We start from the raw sequence: 26,465 nt of genomic DNA, 5'->3' as shown, positions 1-26,465 counted from the left end.
CTCGCCATGAAACACACACCAGGCCCAGAAGACCGCCTGCGATGAGGAACGTGAGCCGTGTCATGAACGCCGTGCACACTGGGTACGTGTTGACACGACCGTGGCGGGGGGGGGGGGATGTGGGGTCAAACAAACACACGCTACTAAAATTAGCTTCGAAGTGACGAGTGAGTGGTTGAAGAAAGTGGAGCGGATTCACTCACAGGAAGGACACTGCACCACCCGCTCCAGCACCGGTGGCCCTTGAGGACGGTGCGCGGAGGGAGGGGAGCGGGTCACAAGAGGGCGAGGGCCGTGTGATTCCTCCCATGAGGGGACCAAGAGTCACCAGCCTCAGAGGCAGGAAGCAGGACAGAGGCGAGTAGTTATGGTGGAGAGAATGAGGCAGGGTTTCACTCCGGGAAGAGGAAAAGTTCTGCGGACGGACAGCGGTGGTGGTTGCCCGGCAGCGTGAAAGCACCTAATGCCCCCGAACCGTTCACTTAAAGTGGTTAAAATAGTAAATTTTGTGGGCGCCTGGGGGGGCTCAGTGGGTTGCGCGTCTGACTTCAGCTCAGGTCATGATCTCGCGGTTCGTGGGTTCCAGCCCGCGTCGGGCTCTGTGCTGACAGCTCGGAGCCTGGAGCCCGCTTCGGATTCTGTGTCTCCCTCTCTCTCTCTCTGCCCCTCCCCTGCTCACGCTCTGCCTCTGTCTCAAAAATAAACATTAAAAAAAATTTTTTTAACTAGTAAATTTTGTGTTATGTGTATTTGACCTCAACAAAAATTTTTTAATCAACTTCACCTGTTTCTTTATATTTACGTGTACATTTTTTCCTACTAGAATATTTATACATTTAAATTTATGTACTGATTGTTATTATTTATTAATTATTTATAAAGATTCCACTAGCACATTGAAGATGATTGATGTGACGGTTTATGGCTATTGGACAGCACTGGGCCAGAGGGAACCAGTTACTTAACTGACAAACATTTAGTGACCAGCTCTACATAAGGTATGGCGACAGGTTCCAGAATGTTAAAAAATAAACATAAGGTACAATCCTGACAAAGTATCTCCCCCAAGGTATCTATTATTTACAAAGGCAAAAATAGTAATTTTGCCCTTTCTTATTTATTCTTGCCTTATCATTTGTAATATTTCTTACGCATATTTACCTTATAACATTTAGTCTATGATATCTTTTTTTTTTTTAACTAGGAAATCCAGCAGACACTACCTTAGCCAAATGATCAAGGTTAACGCCACCGATAATAACATATACCGATGTCATGTGCCCCTGCTATGCGGCACAGAGGACGCACATCACCTCCGATCTACCGGTGAGAGCGACATACCTGAACTCAAGGGCTTTCAACTTAATACAAAACCCTTGTTCCTTTTTTTTTTTTTTTTTTATTTTTTTTTTTCAACGTTTTTTATTTATTTTTGGGACAGAGAGAGGCAGAGCATGAACGGGGGAGGGGCAGAGAGAGAGGGAGACACAGAATCGGAAACAGGCTCCAGGCTCCGAGCCATCAGCCCAGAGCCCGACGCGGGGCTCGAACTCACAGACCGCGAGATCGTGACCTGGCTGAAGCCGGACGCTTAACCGACTGTGCCACCCAGGCGCCCCCTGGCCCGTGTTCTTCAAAAGTGTCAAGTTCCAAAGGAAAAGGAAAGACTGAGGAGCTGTCATATCTTGGAAGGAATTAAAGAGAAAAGGTTAAATGCTTTGTGGCAAGGTGAAATCTGGCTCCGGTCCAGTTGATAGCATGGGGCCGATGTTCCTTCTTACCCTTGGGGAGCCGCCACGGTGAGGGGAGGTGTTGCCACAGGAGGCAAGTGGCTGAAGGTCATACAACTACCGTCATCTATCTCCGCAACATTTCTGTAAGCCTAAAATTACATCGAAACTTACGAGTGGGTACAAATGCGCCCAGGTCAGACCCACTCGGGCCGCTCTCTGGCCACCGGCACAAAGCCCAACCTCGCCGGCTCTGTGCGCCCCCCGTCTCACCCCCAGGCTCCTGTCCAAGGCCAGCCAGGGTCAGGAGCACTCGGCCACCTCTGTCCCACTTTCTGGAGAGCCGAGATGGGTTGTTTATTTGGGGGGCATGTAGAGAAGTCCTTACTAGGTTTTATTAAATGAGAAAAGGAGTGAGTGCTCATTGCGTAAAGTCAAAGAAAGCACGTGAATGAGAGAAACAGCAGTAAACAGTTCGCCTCCCCCAATATATTCCCGCCCCAGAGGCGACCAGGTACCAATGGGCGGCCAGCTTCCCTGTGCTTCTCCACCCTCTGCAAACGCAGGTGCACAGGGTCATGTGGCTTCCTCTCCTACCTTTGCAAAGACATGGGGTCGTCTCCCAGGTGTTATCCTGAAACTGGGCTTTCTTCACCAACAATGCTTTGCGGGCACTTCTTAGAATTATAGATGTGTAACTCCTGGCCGTGTGCAAAGAGCTGCTTGATATTTCAACATCCTACATTATGACTACACTAGAGTCTATCAGCCACGCTCCTACGGATGGACTCACGCCATTGCCAATGTTGCCACAGAAACAATGAGTCCGTGTCTATCGGCAGTCTCGTTTCTGAAGAAGAGTCCCGAAATGGGATGGCAAAGACAAAGGACGCAAACATGGTTACTTTAATAAACATCCTCGGATGACTCCGCATAGTGGGTTTAGCGGTCACATCCCCACCGGCGACGGATGGAGCCCCGTGTCTCAACCCCTCACGTGCCTTCGTGCACTCAGCAGGGCTTCATCGCAAGGCCAATGTGCCCCCTCCATTAAAGTGTTTCTTTTGTTGTATATGAGGCTTCCACATATGTATTTGGGTCTATTTCTGGTCTACTGATTTCTTTCATTTCTTCCCCGTTACTTCTATTGTACGAGGTTCTCTCCGGGGAGGGAGAGCAAGCAGCCCATACCGTACATCTTCCAAAGTTTTCTTGGCAAGTCTGACATGTTGGTTTTGCTTTCAGAAATTTAAAATAACTTCCGGCTCAGTCGGTGAGGCATCCGACTTTGGCTCAGGTCATGGTCTCACGGTTTGTGGGTTCAAGCACCACGTCGGGCTCTATGCTGACCGCTCGGAGCCTGGAGCCTGCTTCCGGTTCTGTGTCTCCCTCTGGCCCTCCCCTGCTCGTGCTGTCCCTCTCAAAATTAAATAAACATTAAAAAAATGTCTAAAACAAATAAAAGATAAAGAAAACAACTTCTGATAATTCAAATAAAATTCATTAGAACTATATTTGGAGTTGCATCACATCTATAAAATAAATATGTAAGATGCATTAATGTTTGCAGTAGGTTAAACACATAAATAATATATACATATAGAATCTAGTTTTGTATTAAAGTATATATAGGTAGATATATACATATATTTGGAAGAGATTTGTACTTTTAAGATTGATATATTCCTCTCCAGAAACTTGTGCTGAGTTCCTTTATCTGAGAATCAATTTACATCTTACAAAGAGATTTTATAGTTTCCTTCAGGTGTGTCTTGAATCTTTTTCATAAAATTTGTTTTTTTCCAGAGATTTTATGTTGTGGGCAATGTTTTATTTCACTACCAGGAGAAAGCCAGTTGCTACTTGAAAGGAGAAGATTTTGTTGATTTTTGTAAGTTAACTTTGCTTCCAGCCACCTCTTTGAATGTTCTATTATTTATTTAGGCAAAAGCCCTTAGGTTTTGTAAATATGTAATCTCATAATCTGCAATTAAAGGATCAAGTTTCCTATCATTTTTTATGTTAATTCACCAGCTATAAGCCCACAAGGGCAGGGATTTGTGTTTTCATTTTTCCCTTATATCCCCATTTGGGCACACAGTGAACTCTCCATAAATATACACAAGGAAGGAAGGGAGGAGGGGGAGGGAGGGAGAGAAGGAGGAAGGAGGGGGGAGGGAGGGAGGGTAAGAAGGGAGGAAGGAGGAAGGGAGGGTAAGAAGGGGGGGAGGAAGAAGGGTAAGAAGGGAGGCGGGAGGAAGGGAGGTGAGGGGGGAGGGAGGGTGAGAAGGGAGAGTGAGAAGGGAGGGGGAGGAAGGGAGGGTGAGAAGGGAGGGGGAGGAAGGGAGGGTTAGAAGGGAGGGGGGAAGGGAGGATAAGAAGGGAGGAGGGAGGAAAGGAGGCTGAGAAGGAAGGAGGAAAGTAAGAAGGGGGGAGAAAGGGAGAGTAAGAAGGGAGGGGGGAAGGGAGGATAAGGAGGGAGGAAAGGAGGGTAAGAAGGGAGGGGGGAGGAAGGGAGGGTAAGAAGGGAGGGGGGGAAGGGAGGATAAGAAGGGAGGAGGGAGGAAGGGAAGATAAGAAGGGAGGGGGGAGGGACAGAGGGTAAGAAGAGAGGGGGGAGGAAGGGAGGGTGAGAAGGGAAGGGGGGAGGAAGGGAGGGTGAGAAGGGCTTTGATATTTCCTTGCCAGATGAGATGCTTCCTGCTCACTGTTAACAAGTTGTCCGAACAGGATATAGATAATTTGTCACTGAGGCATCTCCGATTGTGGGGCTGTGGCTTCTAACCTGGACAGGAGAGCCGCACGACGCCTCCGGCGACACTGGGGCCGTTTCCTCTAACAGATCAGGCTCCTGCCCCCAGATCCCCCGCCTGCATCTCCCTCTTCTGGGATAAGGGAGGAGAGAAGCCGCCATCGGCTGAGCTCTGTGCCGGGCACTGTACTAGGTGAATTTTCCGAGTCGTTCGTTCAAGTCTCCTAAAACCCTGTGAGCTAGATACTCTGGTTCTCAAGTGTTCCTTACTCTTGCCTCTGGTGACCACTTTTATTGGAATTAACAATCCCTAAAAATTAACAAGCGCACACAAAAAAGAAACCTTACACCTAAATTTTGTTCCACAAATCATACCCCCAAAGTTATCCTTCGTTTTATTTACTAGATTTGCTTTTGAATGATGAGTTTGTTATTTTAAAGAGAAAAAAAACAACGACTCCATTTCAAGATGACAAAATCTTCTCTGGAGCACAGTCAAAACAAAATTAGCCCTGGAAGTATTTTCAAAAGTAGCATTTTAAAACCATTCGAACATTCCCTCAAAAATCAAACACGGAATTCCCATATGATCCGGCCGTTCCATATCTGGGTACACACACCCAAGAAGCGTGAAATGTGGGACTTGAATAGATATTTGCACACCCGTGTTCATAGCGGCATGATTCACAGCAGCAAAAATGGGGAAACAACCCCAGTGTCCATCCGTGGATGAAGGGATAAGCAAAATGAGGTCTATCCACACACTGGAATATTATTCAGCCCTAAAAAGGAAGGAGACACTGAGCCCTGCTACAACATGGATGAACCACGAGGATATTCTGCTAAATGAAATAAGCCAGAAACAAGAGGACAAACACTGTAGGGTTCCACTTGTGTGAGCCACCTGGACGAGTCAGATTCCTAGAGACAAAGTAGAGGGGGTGGGGTGCTGGGAGCCGGGGAGGGGGGTGGGGAGGCAGTGTTTCATGGTTTCGGTTTGGGAACACGGATGGTGGTGATGGTGCCACGACGTGAATGTGCTGAATGTCACCGAATCGTACACTTACAAGTGATTAAAATGGAAAATTTTATGTTATGTCAATTTGATGACATTTAAAAAAAAAACACATTTTAACTGGTTTTGAACCATGGCAGTGTTGTCTTGCCTCCCCCAATGCCAGTTGAAGGTCAGCACTAGCCTACGGGAGAGCGACATAGTAAGAGTATAGGCTCTAGAGGTAGACAGACAGACAGGCAGACAGACAGGCTTCTGATGGTGGCCCCACTGCTTCTCGGCTGTGCGACCTACGAGCAACTGTCCTCCACTTACAGCACTTCTGACACCAAATGGGTGGGTTTTCCACACCAAGTTGTCCAGTTTTCCATGGACACCAACTGGGTGTCCTACAGTTTAATTCAATTCTGACACTAACTACCCAGAGTGAATGCTGACCCCACAGGTTAAGGGCTCAGACCCACAGGACCACCCCCACCTCAGATTCAGATACCGCTTGTAAACAGCGCGTCCCCAGTTCACCCACACTCCCATCCAACTTGAATTGGGGGTCCCCACGACTCCCTCCCCAGGTTTAATAATTTGCCATTATAGATGACAGAACTCATGGAAACACTTAGGTTTACCAATGTCTGTACATTGTATTCTGTACATTGTACAGAATACAAATGCATGGCCAGATGAAGAGGTATGTAGGCAAGGTCCAATAGGTCCCAAGCACAGGAACTGCTGCTTCCCCTGGAGTTGTGTATGTCACCCTCCCAGCGTGTGGAGGTGTTTACCAACCCAGAAGCTCCCAGAACCCTCCAGCTCAGAGATTTTTATGGAGGCTCTGCCAAGTAGGCATGATAGATCGTTCACTCAATCTCCAGCCTCTCTCCTCTCCCCAGAGGTTGGGGGTGGGACTGACAGGTCCAAGCTTCTAATCATGACTTGGTCTTTCTGGTGACCCGACCCCATCCCGAAACTATTCAGGAGCCCACCGAGGGTTGCCTCGTCTTATCACCCACAAAATTTCAAGGAATTTAGGAGCTCTGTGTCAGGAACTGGGGGCGGAGACCAAATATATACTTCAAAGTCGGTCTCAGAATTTGGGAAAGTTACTTCACCCTTTGAATCTTAGGACTCTTGTGTGGAATTTATAAACCAAGGTTCATGTGGAGTTCCTAGCACCATGCCTACCACATGACGCTCCGGAAACAAATGCCCGCTGTTGCAGCTGTGAAGACACATAGAATAACCACTGGAATCTCACGTCTTTGTGCAATTATTGCCACTTAATTCTCTAGATAGGAAAAGCTCACTCGTCTGATTGTTCTATAACTAATTTTCTTTAGATTTTTGGATACAATGTTCACAACCATCTTGGAGGGTTCACGTTTCTCTGTTTCATACCATTCTACAAAGCTACCGCAATGAAGAGGGCAAGGTACAGTTTAATGAGATTGAATTGAGAGTCCACAGATCAACCCTTACACTTATGGTGAATTCGTTTTTGACAAGGGCACCAAGACAACTCAGCAGTGGAAAGAATACTCTTTTCCACAGGCGGTGCTGGGACCATCGGATATCCACATGCAAAAGAATGAAGTGGGATCCCTACCTCACATCATATACAAAAATTAACTCAAAATGGATCATGGGTACAAATGTAACAACTAAAACCATAAAACTGTCTGAAGAAAAATAGGAGTACATCTCTGCAAGCTTGGGTTAGGCAATGGTTTGTTAAATATGATACCAAAGCAAGTGAAAAAGAAAACAAAAAAAAAATTGGACTTCATCCAATTAAAGACTGCCGTGCAGCAAACAAGACTATCAAGAAAGTGAAAAGGCAATCCTCAGAATGGGACATGATCATATATATATATATATATATATATATATATATATATATATATATATATATATATGACTTTTATCCAGAATATATAAAGAACTCTTACAATTCAACAATAAGAAGACAATCTGATTGAAAAATAAGCAAAGGAGTTAATTACACACTGTCCAAAAAATATACATACAAGCAACCAGTAAGCACATGAAAAGGTACTCAACATCGAGTCATTAGGAAAAATGCACATCAAACTCACATCTGCCAGGGTGGCTAGAATAAAAGACAGAATGTTTCACGTTTCCTGCTTTCTTTCTTGTTTTTTTTTTTCTTTAACTTTTTTTAATGTTTATTTTTGAGAGAGAGAGAGCATAAACGGGTGAGGAGCAGAGAGAGAGAGGGAGACACAGAATTGGAAGCAGGCCCCAGGCTCCGAGCTGTCAGCACAGAGCCCGATGTGGGGCTCCAACTCACCAACCATGAGATCATGACCCAAGCCGAAGTTGGACACTTAACCGACTGAGCCACCCAGGCGCCCCATCACGTTTCCTGCTCTCTAAAATTCCCTGGTGAAGGAGGGACCCTGCCTACCTGCCTTCTTTGCTTTCTCTTTTGGGAACATGTGCTCAGGCATGTGGGTGCATCTTCTTGCCCCTATGCTATTTATTCTTTGTTATTTAGTGCTATTTATTGGTTTTCTTTTTTTTTTTTTTTTTTTTTTTTTTGTCATCTTTACCTGGGCTTTCTCGCTGTCATGTTCTGAATACTGCTAAGGACCCTGTAGCTGAGTGGAGTTTCTCTGTTTCAGTTCGTGACTTCTGACTGTAGGACCCTAACATGAGCCTTGTTAGAAATGTGCCGAAAATGAGCTAACTCCAGCCCGAAGAATGAGGATCAAAAGGGCATCTCCTCTGACTGAAAAAAAAAAAAAAAAATGCACAAACATCAGAAGACGGATCTTAGAGATCCTGAATTGGTGGCTCAAATGAGTAAGGTATTCCTACTCATTTTTGGATTAATCTTATTCCTAAGTGAATCCTGGGTATATCATTTACCTTTTGCTTAAACAGTATTGGTTAATGGCCATAGCTTTGAAGTTCTAAAATTGCTTATAAAATTTCTATTTACTCCTTTTTTTTTTTTTCAGTATGCCACTTCTGGCCCCTTCCAACGTGTTTCCAGCTGGATCTCTTGCTGTTCTCCATTAATTGTCAGCAGATTTGGGCTTTTTTCCCCCCCAAAGGGTAGTATAATTTTTTTTCATGTCTTTACTTACTTACTTACTTTTTTTTTTTTTTTAATTACCAAGTACTAGATGGGGTGCCTAGGTGGCTCAGTCGGTTAAGTGTCCAACTCTTGATTTCAGCTCAGGTCATGATGTCATGGTTTCATGGGTTCAAGCCCTGCGTCAAACTCTGTGCCGACACAGCAGAGCCTGCTTGGGATTCTCTCTTCTCCTCTCTCTCTGTCCCTCCCCTGCTCACACTGTCTGTCTCAAAAATAAATAGACTTAAAAAATTAAAAAAAAAATTTAATTACCAAGCACTGGAAAAATCATCTGGACGTAGGAGTAAAGTATCAGTATGTTAAGCATGAGTCTGAATTTTCATTTCTGAAATTTTCAAAACAGTCAGTCAACATGGACCATTTACATAATGGAAAGTTATGAAAACAACGTTATAGCCATGGCTCCCAGCGCCTCCTTTAACTTTGATCCCTGAGCTGTGTCACTATTCAGGGTTGGCTCCCGTGTGATGCTTCTACAATTTTTGGGTCTGCATTTACAGATCACCGGAGTGCTTTCAGAAGGGAGGCAGAGCTTAGCAGACGGGGAGGGGGGGGGGAGGGGGCAGGTGACACAGCGGGACCCCCGGGGGACCAGAAGCCAGCCAGCACTGAAGTGACCCTCCTCGGCAGCGTGCTGCCTGTCACTCCAACACTGACACACGCACGGAGTTAATGTGGACCAACCAGGGAGATGCGGGTTAGATCTGCACCCGCTGCTATGTTGGAAAGGCAAATGAGAAAAACGTACGGAAAGCGCATCTGGCACAATTCAATGCCCTCGTGAAGGTCGTGTTGAGCCTCTGCCCAGATGCATGTTGCAGCCGTCTTGAAAGATGCTCTCAGACTGGAGGTGGGCTTTCTCCAGCCGCCCTCAGTGCCGAGCTGAGCCGAGCTGAGCCGAGCTGATGGCTGGTTTCCATTCCCACTGTCCCCCCCCCCCCCCATGCCAGGAATTCCTCTGTGGACTCTCTGTCCGTTTCCACCCTTCTGAGCTCCCCTCTGCAGCCAAGGGGCTGGAAGTCTGCAGACAGAGTGTCCTGGAAATGCTTCCAGCTTCCTGACGAGCCGCTGGTGGGAGACTGGAAGGGAAGGGAGGGAAAAGTTCCTTTGTCGTCCTCCTGGGCCCTACATCCAAAGTGACCAGTGTCCTTATAGGAAGAGGGACATTTGGACACAGACACTCGTGGAGAAATGCCGCGTGGCCACGATGGAGCCAGCCGCTGGAGGAATGCCAGGGATTGACTGTTCCAGGGCCCTGGGAAATAGCAGCTTGCAGTGCACTGGCCACCACGTGTCGTGGGGACACCCCTCCCCAGAGGTGAATACTGCAGTTCAAACAGCTAAGCAGTCGCCAAGAGCCCCGAGAGAGAGAGAGAGAGAGAGAGGCTTCCCCCCACAGTAGACAGAAGTCACTTATTTTCTCAGAAACCCTGGCGTAGCTAAGAGACTAGCATACGCTTCTTATCATCCAGTTAGTCAACGAATGACGGAACATGTATTAGGTGACATCTTGCCAGATGTGTGGGCCGCACAGACAAATTGCTTCCGGTTCCGCTTTTGAGATGCTGGCGGGTTAACGTAGCTGGTACTTGTAGGTACTTTGCTAGTTCCTAAGACCAAACCAAGTAGGTAGGGATTGATGCTCTTCACCAAATATTGCCAGCTGTCTGCCTTGAGCACGTGTAGGACGACACTTCCCGAGGCCCCCGGACGGAAGCCCACATGACTGCCCCTGGCCCCTGGGCTGCTGGCAGAGCAGTGTGTCTGCCTTGAAGACAGAGCAGGCCAGCGTGAGGTCCTCCACAGCCCCTTTCCCTCTGCTTGACAATGGCCCCAGTTGAGGCAGTACCGTCTCATCAGCCTGGGTGACTGAGTGACTGTCACGGCCCATGGCGGACACACAGCATGAGCAAGAAAAGAAGTCTCCTCTCTGAAGGGGCTCTTGTCACCGTAGTGTCACCAGCATACGTTGACTGGCCCAACAAGAAAGACCCAGTATCTATCTGCTTTTCAGCTGCTAATGGTTCCCTAAAGGAAAATGTACATGTAAATAAAGAGAGTTCATACATATGCAGTTACTAACTGGCACAGAAGTCCGGTGACAAGAATGGCATAGCGTTGCAGGAAGGGAGGGAAGTTTTCCTTTCCTAAGAAGGAGTTTCCCATCTTAGGAAACTTCTAGAGGAAAGTCCCGCTCAGTGGAACCGAGGAGGCAGATACACAAAGCGGCACCCAGGATGCTGGCTGATGGGCACCAGAAGAGAAAGTGGGCAGGGTCCCGTAGTGTCTGAGACTGGCCGAGGGCTGGGAAGTCTCCTGGGGACTGGCATTTGGACGGGGTCTCAATGAGCAAGCCGAGCTCAAGTCAGTAGGTAAGATGTCCTCTCATCTTATAGGAAGCAACATATCCAGCATTAATATACATGGATCTGTATCTATATCTACATATACCCCTCCTCCATCTATCCATCCATCCTTCCTTCCAACCATCCATCATCCATCCATCCCTCTATCAAACTATCCATCCATCCATTCATCCATTTATCCTTCTTTCCTTTCCCTTTCCCTTCCTTCCTTCCTCCCTTCCTTCCTTCTTTTCTTCCTTCCTTCCTTCTATTCAACTATCCATCATCCATCCACCCACCCATCCATGCACGAACATGTCCTCCTGCTCCAGTGGTGTCTTCCTTGTTTGCCAAAGAAATAAAGCCTTGATATTGTACTTTGTTGACATACCAGATAAAAACTGCCTTCTACTCAGCAATGCAAATAAAACCCCTTAGTTGCATCAAGACTGACAGATGGTGTGGCCCTTGGCTGAGCTGGAGAGCGCAGGAGGGAAGCAGGAGGGCCAGGAGGAGGGGGTGCTCAGGTGCAGCCCCCGGGGGCCATATGTGGGGTGTGTGCCAGGAGGCTCAGATGCCGGGAGCAGCAAAGCTGGGAAGGAGAAGAGGGCTCCAGAAGGCATCCAGGGAGCCTGTGTGGACGGGGTGAGTAAGAGCTCTGGACATGCTTATTTTACGAACAAGGAGGTGGACACCCAAGAGAGGATGAGACATCAGACAAAGTGACAGAAAAGAGAATGCCAGGAGCACAAAGCTTTGAGACTGTGTCCTTTGGAAGCAGACTTTATGATACCATCTGATGGGTCTGATGACAGAGAGAGTGGAGACATTTTAAGACCAAAAAAAAAAAAAAAAAAAAAAAAACAAACCTCACCATCAGGCAATTTTTTTTTAATTCTACTTCATGTTTCCCCTTCCAAATTGAGATATAATTGACATGCATCACCGTGTGAGTTTCATTAACATATCCTGTGGAGTGGTCACCAAGGGCAATTAACATCCATCACCTCATAGATACAGTGAAAGAAAAAGCATGAAAAGCAAAAACCATCCTTCCCCTTGCGATGAGAACACTTAGGATCTACTGTCCTATACCAGCCGTCCTGTACATCCCTCGGCCGTGCTGGCTGGACGCGTCACGTGGCACATCCCACCCCTGGTTCCTGTTTCTCTTATGACCGCAGATTTTACCCTTTGACCACCTGCCTCCGATGTCTCCTCCACCCCATCCCTGCCTCTGGGAACCACAATTCTGATCTCTTTTTCTATGTGTTTGTTTGTTTTTGGTTTTTGGAGGCAGGGGAGTTGGGGGGGGGGGTGGTGTTTTTTCGTTTGTTTGTTTTGGGTTTTTTTTGTTCCGCATAGGAGAGATCACACAGTATTTGTCCTCCTCTGTCTGACTTATTTCACTTCGCACAATGCCCTCAAGGTCCACCCGTGTTGTCGCAAGGACCAGAATTTCATTTTTTAATGGCTGAATAATATTCGCTGAGACAGACAGACAGACAGATAGGTTTTTATCCATTTATCCATTAATGGACAAGTTTGTTTCCACATCTTGGCTTTTGGAAGTAATGCTGCTGTGAATGTGGAGGTGTAGATATCGCTTCAAAATCGTATTTTCATTTCTTTTAGATGTACACCCCGAGATGGGACAGCCGGGTCATAGGGTAGTTGAGAAGCCCCCCGGAGTGTCTCCAGAGCGGCTGCAGCGGCCTGCGTTCCCACCAGCAGCGCACGAGGGCTCCGTTCCCACATCCTCCCCAGGAAGTTTTATATCTTGTCCTTCTGGTGATGGCCGTCCCGACAGGCACGAGGGGAGAGCTCACTGTGGTTTTCGTCTGTGTTTCCCACGTGGCTAGTGACGTTGAGCATCTTCTCACGTTCCCATCGGCCATTCACGTATCTTCCTTGGAAAAACGGCTCCTCAGATCCTTTGCCCCTTTTTTAAAAAATGTAAGTCACACCCCAGAAGTTACTTTCGTGGCCCGATCATGGATCCAAATCCACATTCTGGAAAACACCACTGGGGTATATCCCCGGACCACCAGGGAGGCCTGCCCCACCCCCTTCCGCCTGAAGGTCTCCTGTGAGCACTGTCCTCCCGTGCAGGCAAATCCGCAGAAATGGGCAGGTGGTCTGGCTGGGTCTGTTGCGCCCGGGGAGCAGGGGGAGGGCGACGCGGAAAGGAAAGGGTGCGTATGTCTGGACTGACCCCCGGGTCCGGGGACCCTTTGGTGCTGTTGTTCCAGCTGAGATCACCAGGCTGTACCATTTGACGGTCATCGGTGTGCCCCAGGTGGCCTCGGCCCCCTCCCTGAGGTACCGGGAGAGCCTGTCCTGGCTCCAAACCCTGCAGAGCAGGGACCAGGGACCCGCCCACCTGCCAGAGCCTGACTCCCTTCTCCTGCAGCCCTTTGCCCAAACCTCCTCATATAAAAGAACAAAAATCAGAACACAAACCAAAGCACAAACAGGAGGCTGGGTGCTCCCTAACCCCGGGCAAGGTCCCTCTCCCCACCGAGGCGGAACCGCTCCGCTGCAGACCGAGATCCAGCTGCCTTCGCGTTTTTTCTTTTGTTTCCGTTTTTGTTTTAAGCTTGACGTCGATCCACAAGAACGTTTTGGGCAAATCGAAAAGCAGCGTGGAACTTAGATGCCGGCTGGGTGGCCGACGCGCTGCACACACAAGGCTCCGTGGAAATGACGGCACGCAGCTTGGGAACCACCGCGGACCCTCCTCCGTCCGGCACCGAACTGCTTACCAGGCGGGAGAGGATCGTCATTAAGGGTCAGAAATGATGCCTGGAGATTTTCAGTGGACGTATCTCGCATTCTGCGGAGGCAAGTGTGTTCTTTTTTTTTTTTTTTTTTTTTTTTTATTTTTGAAATTCATTCATTTCTGAGAGAGAGACAGAGCATGAGACAGGCAGGGGCAGAGAGAGAGGGAGACACAAAATCCAAAGCAGGCTCCAGGCTCTGAGCTGTCAGCACAGAGCCCGACGCGGGGCTGGAACCCACAAATCATGAGATCATGGCCTGAGCTGAAGTCGGTTGTTCGACCGACTGAGCCCCCCAGGCACCTCGTGTGAAGGTAAGCGTGTTCTAATAGGTTTACACGGGAATGCACTCATGGGGCACCCGGGGCCGTGTCTCGGGAAAATCCCTAGGATCTGCCTCTCTCTCTCTGTGTCTGTCTCCCTCTCTGTCTCTTTTCCCTCTCTTTCTTCTGCGCTTGCGTTCTTTCAGGAAGGAGCGTTTGGTCCAACTAAGGGGAACTAGGAGGAGCCTCTTGGAGGAAAGGGCATTTAGGTTGGGGTCGGAAGAATCACTTCCAGTGGGGGAAGCGTTTCGGGCTTTGAGGAAAACCTGGAAGGGCGGGAGGATTTAGGGCAGCTCCTTTGGGAAGTCGAAGGGTCCCGGGTCACGGCAGTGTGCACGGGTGGTGGGAAGGTGGGCAACACAGGACACAGGAGGGCTGCGGCCCGAGCCCAGAGGAAGCCTCCATCTGCGGGCAGTGAGGAGCAGTTAGGAGATTATCCAAAGGTAGCAGGCCGACCCCTGTGTTACAAAACACGCATGTTGGTGGCACCATAGAGCAGGGACGGCTGGAGGCAGGATGGGGGTGGCTTACCAAACTCTATGGGCCAGAGTTAGGGGACTGGAGTGCCCCGAGCCCCCTGCTCTCCAGAAGCTACCCACGGACAGGCCCTCATCCATGTGACAGCCCGGCAGGTGAACCAGGAGGGGGCAGAGCCCCAGACACGGTCCATCCGGACCCCAACAAAACGGTCCCAACGGCCAGCATCTCTGGGGGTAACTGTCACACGGTGTTTCCATTTCCCGTCTCGGAGTACAAAGACAACCGACGAGAGGATGTGGGTGGAGGAGATCGAGTCTTCACTGCAAATTTCTGTGATTGGAAGTCCTTTCGATGGTCTTGGTGGCATAGCGTTTACCAGGGAATAATCAAGCCTTGAGATTTCGTCTAGTCACGCATAGTGAGTCATGTATGCTGCGGGCCCGTCACAGAATTGCAGGCTTTGCTTTCAATGCGCGGCTTGTAGACCCTAACGTTCCCTGCAAATCAGTCACCAAGATGGAACCTTGCGTGTCCCTTCCCCCGGGGTGGGGGAGGAGTGTGTCTCCAGAGATGCCCAGGGTCCCTGCCCCCAGCTGCCCTCTGTAGCCACCCCAACATCATGCCAGGGCAGGCCCCATGACCCACTCAAGAGGTGGGTCTAGACCTAGAAGGCCCGGCAAAGTCCATATTTGTGTTTTCAGGAGTCCTTGGCGACCGTGTGAGACAGGAGACAGGAAATCACGGCCTTCGGACAAATCCGGCCCCTGACGTGTGTTTCTGTAAATAAAGTTTTATTGTAACAGCCATGCCTAATGGCCCACGTATTTGTTCTGTGGCTGCTTGTGGTTACAACAGTAGGGCCGAGTCCTTGTGACGGGGGCCGTGGGGCCCCAAAGGGTAAGATATCTGCTTTCTGGCCCTTTCCAGAAAAGCCTGCCAAACGCTAACGTAAGAAGCCCATCTACCACGTGGAGAGGCCCAGCGGTTCCGTGTACAGGTCACAGCACCAGGGGACTGGTCTCCAGGAAGACAGAACACCCCACGGAGCAGGAGCGAGAGAACAGCAGCTCCAACCACTGTGTTGGGCAATTGATTACACGGCCACCTATAACCGGAACCCCTCCTCCCGCCCCCGCCCCCGCCCCCCAGGACGGCCAGGCTGTGGCCGTGAAACGGGATGACAAGATCAGACACAAGGCGTGGCTGGACACTCATTCCCGGCACCGTCCACGCGTGGACGCGGAGTGGCCGCGGAGCTTTTCTGGAGAAATAGAGCAACTCATGGTGAAACCAGCTCTAAACCACACACTTCTGTTTCCTTCACCTTGTACGTCATCCCCACCGTCGGCAACAGTTTGACCACACTTTGGTCTGTGGGCTCCTGCCTTTTAAATGCATCTTATCGTTACGAATGCGGTACGGGTACCCGAAGGGTCGCCCAGGACGGAAACTCCTCCCCTGACACACAGAAGCCACGTGGGCTCCTTGCACCCAGTTCTAGAATGTCTTCTTAAAGAGACAAGCCGGTCGCTGAACCTGTCTTTAAAGAGACGAGAAGCGCCATGAATCCAGCCTCGGTTTTCTCGGTTGGCTCATAAATCCATCAGTTACACCTGTTCCCGGCTAAGTGACAATCAGAACACACTCTACTTGTGGCATTTCCTCGACAGCATCTTGACAGAGGCTCAGTGCCCTCTCCCTCCTGCTGGAGAAGCCGCTGCTTACAAAAGGCAAATGGCAGGTCGTGGTGGGTGACTCAGGGGATGCCTGTAGTCAGCACGACTGCCCACCAGGACAGTTGGCCCCCTCCCCAGAGGGCGGGTCAGGCAGGAGGCCCCAAGGACGCGTGCACCTCGAGGCCAGAACCACATGAACCATGTTGTGTGACAAAGAAAAATCTGCAGACATGACTGAGGTTATAGGCATTTTTTTAATGTTTATTTGTTTTTGAGAGACAGAGACAGAGACAGAGACAGAGCACAAGCAGGGGAGGGGCGAGTGAGAGGGAGACACAGAATCAGAAGCAGGCTCCAGGCTCTGAGCCGTCAGCACAGAGCCCAATGCGGAGCTCAAACCCGTGACCCGTGAGATCATGACCTGAGCCGAAGTCGGACACTGAACCCACTGAGCCACCCAGGTGCCCCTAAGGTTACAGACTTCAGTAGAGATTATCCCGGACTTCTGGGAGGGCCCAATTCCATCACACCCCCCCGATGCCCAGAAAGCTCTTTCTGTCTGGAGGCGCAAACGTGGGACAGAAGGTGGCTTCAGAAATTGCCAAGTGTGACAGCGACTGGGTTTGGAGAGGCCGGGGTAGCATGAGGAAGTGGGGGGGACCCCAGCCGCCAGGACAGGCCTGTGAACAAGGCACTCCCAGGCCAGAGGGGGGCTCCTGGGACACTGTCCCCTGAGCAAGGCTTGACCAGCGTCCCTGTGGGGCAGCGCAGTCTCCGGGCCCCTTGGTCCCCACTGAAGAAAGTTCTGCTTCTCGTCACGCTGTCGTCTCCTCCTACGGAGATGCAGGGCATCACCAGGAGTCCACAAGCACCCATGCTTCTGGTTTTCGGGAATGAGTGAGTTCTTTCAGAGAAAAGGAAAGTGCCCCCTTTCACTGCACACCCACCCACCAAGCAATGCCTGTCTGCATTCCCCTGCTCACCAAGGTGTGCCTTATGCTAGAAGTTTCCATCCTATACCATTGTAAACTATCAGTGTTTGGTCAGCATGGTGGCGGCCACACCGTCCCTGGAAGGCACTGCGGTCCCCCCACCATCACTGGAAGCCATCGCGGTGCCCCCACCATCACTGGAAGCCATCGCGGTGCCCCCACCATCACTGGAAGCCATCGCGATGCCCCGACCGTCACTGGAAGCCATCGTGGTGCCCCCACCATCACTGGAAGCTATCGTGGTGCCCCCACCGTCACTGGAAGCCATCACAGTCCCCACACCATTACTGGAAGCCATCACAGTCCCTTTTCTGGAGCCCAGGGGTGTTGCTGCCCAGGCAACCAAGAGGCCTTCCGACTGACTCAACCACACAGATGCTGCAGCTCCCACCATTCTCTTGGGCCTGTGTCCCGTCCTCTCCCGCTGCCTGGCCACCTGCCCACCACGGCTGTCCCTTGCCGCCTCCCAGCTCACAGGGTGCCCCCTTCACCCTTCCCATGCAGCCTTCTGGGCCCAGCGGACGGAAGATGGCCAGGGGGCGGCTGTGTAAGCGTTGACCCACCACAGGTGAACCCTCTGTCCCCCCACCTGCCTGGACAAGGAGGCGCCCTGGGAACTGTCGCCCTGTCGCACGTCTGTAAACATTGGATCAGGCCTCGAGTGGGCCTGCGCTGAGCTCCCTTGGGGGAAACTGAGGCAGGAGGGCAGGAGAGGGCTGGAGGGAGCTGGGTACACAGGACAGTTAACGCTGGATTTTACTCTTGTAGAACTTCTATTATTTCACCTACTAGTATATGCTGGAGGTGAAAGAATCAGTTCCTGCAAGAAAGAACAATTAACCACCTAAAATCATAGTACCTCAAAATGCATGTAGACCTTGTCTCACACCCAGGGCTCAGCTCTGCCCTAACGCTGTTTGTCTCACAATATCTTAGCCCTGCTCGCCCCTGCTTCCTGGCTGCAGGGGCTCCAGCCGAAGAGACCCCGGGAGGCAGGGGGGCTGGAGTGCGACCGCCCCAGTGACCCTGGCCCAGGGCTTCCCTCCTGAGCCGCAGGTGGCCACCGTGGGTGCTGTGGACGCCTGGGGTTCCCTCGGGGACTCATTTTGGGTTCTGGAGGACCATTCTGCCCTGCGGTGGCTGTCACAGAAAGTGCTTGGCTGACGCCTTGCAGTGCTGTGTTCCTACCAACAAGCCTTGGCTCTTTGCCTGCCCCTATCCCAGGCACTGACTAGGTGTGGCCACCCTGCCCTTCCTGCCTCGGGATCCTGGGGGAAGGGGTGCCCAGCAGGACCCAGGGCAGGACAGAAGCCTGGACACCAGCAGGGCCCCTGACCTCCCTGACAGTGGGTGATAGAGCGGTTGGAATGGGAGCTGGGAGAGGGGCACCTGGGTAGCTCAGTTGGTTAGGTATCCAACTTCCACTCAGGTCATGATCTTTCGTTGAGCCCCGAGCCAGGCTCTGTGCCGACAGCTCGGAGCCTGGAGCCTGCTTCTGATTCTGTGTCTCCCTCTCTCTCTCTGCTCCTCCCCCATTTGCTCTCTCTCTCAAAATTGAACAAATGTTAAAACAAATTTTTTTAAGGAAAAAAAAGAAAACTGGGTGAGAACAGAGTGAGGGTCTGTCCTGACCTGGAGGGCCACAGCCAGACAGGCCTTGAATGACCCTGGCTATGTGTGGGTGCCACCCCCTACATGGCCAGCAAGGCCCAGCATCAGGCCAGGCCAGGTCTGCGAGCAGCTCCCAGGCTCAAGGCTGGCCCATCACGGCCACCCAAGGACCTAGGGGGACAAAGTCTCCTCCTGGCATGAGGGAAGGGAGGAGGGACGTCAGACGAGGCTCAAGTTCTCCATCACAACATTCAACCGCACCACCAAAGCACGGAAAGAGCCAAAGACGATGTGTAATGAATGCTTGTGGCTGTGTCCCAATAAAACTTTATTCACAAAAAACAGCGGTGGGCCACGTTTGGCCCCCAGGCTGTAGTTTGCCAGTTCTTGGCTTAGGCAGTGCTTCTCAAACTCTGATGGCCTCGGGTCACCCAGGGAGCTTGCTAAAACGAAGATTCTGACCAAGCAAGTTTGAGCACAATGCTGTCCTTTTTTTTTTTTTTTTTTTTTTTAAGTGCACTTAAAAATTTCCTGACGGTAATGTTTTTTAAAAGTTAAAAGAAACAAGGGACATTCATATTAATAGGATATTTTATCTAAGTCAAAATACTCAAGATATTACTATTTCATCCAGGTGCACTAATCAGTCCCAGTGACTGGGGTGATGGATGGCGGAGGCCAGTGTGAGGCCTGAGACTCTGAATTTCTGATAAGCTCCCATGATGCTGCCGGTCCAGGGACGATGTTTTGTTGCCAGGGCCTGGAGAGCCCTCCCTCCTACCTGGGCATACGGGACAGTTGTGTAGCTTTGCACAATTTTCTGCAGAAGAGTCGGCAAATTGCACACCTACCCTAACACGATGTGAATGTTTAAGCTCAGAGCTTCGGGAGCATCCGGCCCCAAGTTCATCGATGCCATCACCGTGTGATCCCCATCAACTAACATTCTCGAATGCTCTCATCCGCTGGTTTTACACAAAGCCCAGGAAAGGGGCTGCATCATACAAAGGGTGGGGGGGGGGGGGGCGGGGGGGTAGAGAAGGGCAGAACACAAGGGTTGCGACCGTCTGTGTGGCAGGCCCTTCACGTGTAAAACGTGGTGTGCGTGAATGGCTCACACGATTACGGAGGCTGGGAGTCCTGCATTCTGTCTGCAAACTGCAGACCCGGGGAAGTCGGTGGGGTGGCTCTCCGAACCGGAGGGCTGATGGTGCACGTTCCCGTCCCAAGGCGGGAGTGGACGGTCCCAGCTCAGCAGGCAAGCAGAGAGAAGCAGGTCCTGAGATGAAGGTCCACGGAAGGATCGACGAAGAAGAACTCCAGGAAAGACCGTGGCGGGATGGAGAAGAATCGAGAACAGGGGACAATTTGGGGCCAGTCCCCAGCGTGGCGGTGGGGAGCTTTGAGCCCGACCCTCGGGGGACCCAGGCAGATTCGGCACCTCCACGAGCCTTGCCGGCCAAGGCCACGGGTGAGGGAGGGAGTGGAGACCCAGATCCCCGGCCCCTCCTGCGCTCCGTGCCTCCGGCAAAGCAGCTCTCGCAGCCTGAGTTGCCCACAGGAGGTGTTGGCCACGGGAACAGCACGGAGAGCCCAGAGCAGGAAGGAGAAACGGGAACGCAGCCCAAGGGCACCTGGCCAGGCCCTCCACACTCTAGAACCTCCCAAGACCTTCAGCGCGGCAGGACCCCCATCATCTGGGGACCCGCTGCCCAGGGCGAGCCGTGGAGGCTCCTCTGTGCTTATGATGCACGAGGCCCCTGCGCTCCTCTGAGCCTCACTCAGATCCGAGAGCTGGTGGCTCATTCACCCCCGTGAGTGTCGCTCCCTGGGGCACCAATGTCCACACCGGCGCTGTGCCCCTTCAGATGAACTCAGCTTCTTCCTGTCAAACGTCTCTTGATCTCCGCACAGAGCAATAAAACCTCTCCTCCTGGCAGACCACGCCACGGACAAGAGCAGTGTCCTTTTGTGATGTCACCCAGCTGGGCGACGGAGTGGCTGGGCTGCCTCTGCCCGACCCTCTTCCCAGCTGTCCCTGCAGGTAGCTGGCATCGGACCCGGGCCCAGACTCCCGCACCCCCCAACCTCCCCCAATCTGCCAGGCAGCCTGTCACCGCCCTCACTGTGTGCCTTCATTAGCGTTCAGCCCCTTGAGTCTGTCTCCTCCTTCCCTATTTGCTGCTGGACTGTGGGTCTCGGGTGGTCAGGGGGCAGGAGAGCGTTCGGGACAGGCACAGGCCTCCCACCCGCCTCCGGTGCCTACGATCCCTGGGAATTTAACAGCCAGGGGAGACGTTCCAAGTCCGGCGGGTGCCACACCGATTCGGGGCAGGAAGCCCGCCGCTGCTGCTGGGGTCGCGGGGCCAGATGGGGACACGTGCTGGAGGCGCCCTCACTGCTCCGCTCTGCTGGTCTGCTCCCCTCACCCCCGAATCCCTTCTCCCACAGGGTTCCTGCAGTTCAGCCCTGCCCAAGCTCCCCAGCAGCCCCGGGAGCCATGCCTCGTTTCTCCAGAACCTCCTGCCCTCCCGCCTTCCTGCTGCGCGAGCAGAAACAACCGGGCGCTTTTGATCTTTGCCCTTCTTGTTTGCCCATCGTGCTGTGCTGCTGGGCCCCACGTCTCTCCCTACCAGGGGCCTCCCTGGCCACTTCCTGGAGCTCAGGCTCCCCCCACAGCCCCCTCCCCCACCCCGCGGTCCCGGCCTCTGCTTCTAGAGCCTGTCACGGGAGGTCAGGATTTTCCCTCGTGGCTGGATGAGCTCCAAGTCCTTCCTTTGGCCACAGAGACCCGGCAGTGCGATCATACCCTGAGTGACCCTAAAAAAGGAGGAGGACGCTCAACCATCGGGCCACGCCCCGCAGCGGGCACCAGACTTGCCGCCAGTCCTCCGCCCGTGGCCAAGCCCTCCGTCACAGACCCGTCGGACCAAGGCCTGTCCTGCAGCCCGCGCAGGAAGGGAGCCCACTCGCCTCCCATGGTGCACGGTGACCACGGAAGAGGGTACACGACACGACGTGCCAGGGCCGAGAAGGGAGGGCAGGACCCACGCTCTAAAACCACAGCCCTGTTGTAGGAGCCGGGTGGTATATTTAGCAAAGCAGGATGTTTGTGGGCAAATCAACATTTTGCTGTAAATAAAATTTTGAGCTGAGGATTGCAGAAACTTCTTTAGCCTGTATGTTGCCGAGAAAGCTCTTTTCCTAAAATGAACTCACTGTGACCCCTCCTGCGGAGAGCTCCCGTGCCTTTGTGATGAGGGGTGTTGTCCGGGGCTGGAGCCGGAGCCCGAGGAGTTTGGAGAAGCTTCTCCCTGGGTGGGCCAGCAAGCCTGTTCCTCCTCACATCTGTGCGCTGTGCCCCCCACTGGCCAACCGGACCCTGGCATCCAGGTCTTGTCGTGACCGGCTTCCACCGCATATAGTTCCGCGGTTGGGGCTCAGGATTCTTTACGTCAAGAGCTCCAGTGGACGGCTGGCCCCACACTGGGACTGACCGGTGGGTGACTCTGCGTGTATCTCAAGCCGTGTCGCACACACAACACACACACACGGCACGTAGGAGGCACTACTCCATCTCCAAACCTGCCTCTCCCCCACTTTTGCCAAAGTGTATTTGACTCATTCCACCTGTGCCTGGTGGAGGAGAACCGTGTTGGGGAGACGCCACGGCTCTTCCCAAATTCCCGACCTGTGGGTTTGGGGGCAAAACTAAATGGTTGTTTTAAGCCGCTGACCCCGGGGCCGTTTCGTGCTGCAACAGATGACCAAAATACTGAGGACGTGAGTCTCAGGGACACTTCCCTGGGAGTCCTGATGGGAAATTCTAGGAAGGCTTCCTGGAAGACCTAGTGTCTCAGGGGGTGAGACGGGGGTGGGTGGGATGTTGCGAAAGAGAAAACAGTGTGAGCGGAGGAGGGCCCGCGGGGAGAGGGAGTCGCATTTTCCTGCGGATGCACAGACCCTGGGAGGACAGAGGGCAGATGGTGAAGACGTTGGTGGACGTGAGCTTCTGCCCGAGACGCTCCGGAATGTGGCTGGGCTGAGACTGCATTGCGGACGAGAAGGAGCACCCAGCCATCACCCAGGGCCTCTAGGAGGATAGCAGAAGCGCCCTCGATGGCCCCAGGGTGGTCCCACCAGCTCTGCCGTCTCTGACTCACGGAGACCACAGGTGTCCACACCAGCAGCCGGAGACGCGTTCATGTGCCGGTCTCTTCCGAGCGCTCCTTAGCCGAGCTCTGTGAGACGGTGGCTGGGGCACACAGACCCCACTCCGGTGCAGAAGACTGGGCATCTAAAGGCACAGGAGCCGCCCCGTGTCCCGTCTGGGGCACGAGTCCCGGAGGACGTCTGCAGGCCAAGAGGAGAGCTCACTGGAATGGAAGCTCCCGTGTCTGAGCCCAGAGACCCAGACCCTGCGGCAGGAGCAGCGCTGCCGTGGGGCAGGGGCGGGGGGATGAAGGTCTAGATGGCCAACCTGGCCACACCCATGACATGCTGGGTTTACACCCGGTAAAAGCCACACTTCTGGGCAAAGGCGGGGTGACGCTTCGGGAACTTCAGTGCCTCGGGGTCTACCTAAAATGGAGCTTCCGCATCGGGGGGCCCCAGATGGGTCCACGTCCCCAACAAGCTCCCAGGTGCATCAGTGCTGCCGCTGGCCCAGGAGCCATACCTGGAGCAGCCAGGATTTAGAGGACGTCTCCAAGAAGATGGGCCAGCATTTACCCAAATGCAGAAGGCTTTTCCCCAACATAAAAGGGGGAAAAAAACCAAATACGATTATATTCATTGTTCCAGGAAACAGCAATGAAATAGGAACAAATAACATGCTTTACTGCCGTCATGGTAGGATCAGCGCTGTGGGCCAGTGCTCTATAGCTCATGACAGTCACAAACTTAGCGGTATCAGATGACACCTGCTTACTAACCCGCGGCCCTCCAGGCCACAAGTCCCAGCGGGCTGGCCAGCTGCACCGCTTAACGCCTCACAGGGTGAAGTCAAGGCTCTTGTCGGCTCAAGGCTGTCGTCGGGAGGCACGGGGAAGAATCATTTCCAGGCTCCCTGCTGCCTTGCAGCTGTGGACAGGGATCCCCACTTTCTCGCTGGCTGTCAGAGGTTGGGGGGGGGGCACTGCTCTCAGCAACCAGAAGCCACTCTCAGGTCCTCGTCCCACAGCCAGAAACAGACACTTCCCTCACATCACATCTCTAATGTCCCCTTCCGTGACCAGCCAGCGAAAACACTCTGCTCTTAAAAGATCGCCATGAGTTTAGGCCCACCCACATAATCTCCCTATTTTCAGATGCAAATCCCTTTGCTGTGCAAAGTGACATAGCCCTGGGAGTAACACCAGGGGAGCCAGGTCATGGGACCCTCTTAGATTTCTGCACCATGAGCCAGAGATGCTGCCTTAGGGAAAAACAAGCAAGTTGCAAAGATTTTCTTCTAGGACTTTCATGTCTATAAATTCGTGTACAGAGCAAGGGAAGGGTTGTGTCCCCCCCCCCCCATACGGATTGTTTAAAAAATATTCATTTCCCTATTGAATTGAATGGGTATCTTTGTTAAAAATCAACTGACCACCTGGTGTGGTTCTCTGTTACGTCCATCTGATTCCTATGTCCACACTACTTGATTCCTGTAGCTTTGTAGGAAGTCTGGAACTCAAGGGGTATCTGTCCTCCAGCTTTTAAAAAATTGTTTGGACCATTCTAGGTCCTTTGTACAGCCGACCTTCGAACAATGCAGAGGTTAGGGGTGACAGCCCCCTGTACAGAAATCCACAAAGAACTTTTGACTCCCCCAAAACTTAACTGCTAATAACCAACTGTGGGCAAGAAGTCTTACCATAACACAGTTGATTAACACAATATTTTGTATGTCATACGTATTATATACTGTGTTCTTACCATAAAGTAAGCTTGAGAAAAGAAAATGCTATTAAGGGGGCACCTGGGTGGCTCAGTCGGTTGAGCGTCTGACTTTGGCTCAGGTTATGATCTCATAGTTTGTGAGTTCGAGCCCCGCGTCGGGCTCTGTGCTGACAGCTCAGAGCCTGGAGCCTGCTTCGGAGTCTGTGTCTCCCCCTCTCTCTGCCCCTCCCCTGCTCATGCTCTGTCTCTCTGTCTCTCAATAATAAATAAACGTTAAAAATTTTAAAAAAAGAAAAGAAAATGCTATTAAGGAAAACATAAGGAAGAGAAAATACATTTACAGGACTAGACTATATTGGAAAAAAAAAAAAATCTGCATCTCAGTGGGCCCATGCAGTTCCAACCTACGTTGTTCAAGGGTCAATTATACTGTCAAGTGCATTTTAGAATTAGCTTCTCAATTTCTACACAAAACCCTGCTGGAACTTTTAGTGGGATTGCACTGAATCTATAGATCGATTTGAGGAGAACATGCGCCTTTGGGCAATGGGGTCTCTCAATCCAGGAACTTGGCACATCTCTCCATGTATTCCGGTCTTTTAAAATGTCTCTCTCAACAGTGCTCTGTCGTTTTCTGTGACCAGGAGTTGCACATCTTCTGTTCAATGTGTTTTTAACTATTTCATTTGCTGTTACAAATGGAAATTTTTTTTAAATGTCATTATTCAATTGTTTGCTGCTAGCATATGCATGTGCAGTTGAATTTTGTACATTAGCCTTGTCTCCTGCAACTTACACCAGTGGCTTTCTACTGGTAGATGCTTTGAGCTCTTCGGTGTAATCATGCTTAAATCATGTTTAAATTGAGAGTTTTACTTCTCCCCTACCAACTATGTCTTTTACATCCTTTTTTTTTTGTTTTACAGCCATAGTTCTTAGGGAGATGACTACAGTGATAAGAGAGAGCATGCTTCCTTATCTGATTCCTGATCTTAGAGAGAAAGTACTCACTATTTCAACAGTAGGTATAGTATTAACTCTAGGTTTTTCACAGATGCCCTTTATCAGATGAAAGAAGTCCCTTTCTTTTTTTATTTTGCTTAATTTTCTAGAAAAAGAAAAAAAAAACAATTGCACAATCACAGTAAGAGATGTTAACCTTCCTCTCTCAGCAGTGTGTCGATCAGTTCGAAAAAGTGTCCGTAGGCACGTAGAACTGGACACCGCCATTTACTTCAACCTAATTGCTATTTCTACATCATCACGTATTCTTTTCAGGTACACGTAAAAACCTACATACACACGGCACAAGTCTCAAAAAATTCAGAAGGTCTGTTAAGTACATGACGCAGATTCTCTGATCTCACCCGAATTAAATTAGGAATCACTAGCTAAATGGTATCCAGGAAAACCTCCAATATTTGGAAACTAAAGGATACACTTCTAAATAACACACGTTTTAAAAAAGGAAGTTGCAAATAACTTAGAAAATATCTCAAGCCCAAGTGGTAGTGAAAATCCATCATATCAAAATGGGGTGCCGCGAAGGCCGTGACGAAAGGGGCTTCTACAGGTTTCAGTGCCTGCGTTAGAAAAGAGGGAGAGTCTGATATCAATGATTGAAGCGTCCACCTCAAGAGCCTAAAAAAGAAAGTAAACAGAGTAAACACAAAATAAGTGGAAGGAAAGAAATAATAAAGAGCAGAAATCAACAAAACAGAAAACAGACATTAGCAAGACGTTCCAAAGCGAGATCCTAG

At 51.1% G+C, this 26,465-nt stretch overlaps 1 protein-coding gene across 6 annotated transcripts in view; it reads right to left on the bottom strand.

Moving 5' to 3' along the window:
• AUH (AU RNA binding methylglutaconyl-CoA hydratase) overlaps positions 1 to 26,465 on the bottom strand; it is a 327,291-nt gene that overhangs the window by 110,322 nt on the left and 190,504 nt on the right. The window contains exon 11 of one of the 6 annotated variants that reach the window (XM_040449518.1): positions 25,613 to 26,346. The exons of the other annotated variants lie outside the window; for them this stretch is intronic. Within the exon in view, the coding sequence (XP_040305452.1) occupies positions 26,233 to 26,346 (114 nt within the window). The 3' untranslated portion in view covers positions 25,613 to 26,232. Of the gene's footprint in view, positions 1 to 25,612; positions 26,347 to 26,465 lie in introns of those variants that run through there. 6 annotated transcript variants of the gene reach the window in all.

The sequence above is a fragment of the Herpailurus yagouaroundi genome, unplaced genomic scaffold (assembly GCF_014898765.1).
Source record: "Herpailurus yagouaroundi ecotype Mexico unplaced genomic scaffold, PumYag 199, whole genome shotgun sequence".
NCBI lineage: Eukaryota > Metazoa > Chordata > Mammalia > Carnivora > Felidae > Herpailurus > Herpailurus yagouaroundi.
This window is presented reverse-complemented; position numbering and strand designations above follow the sequence as displayed.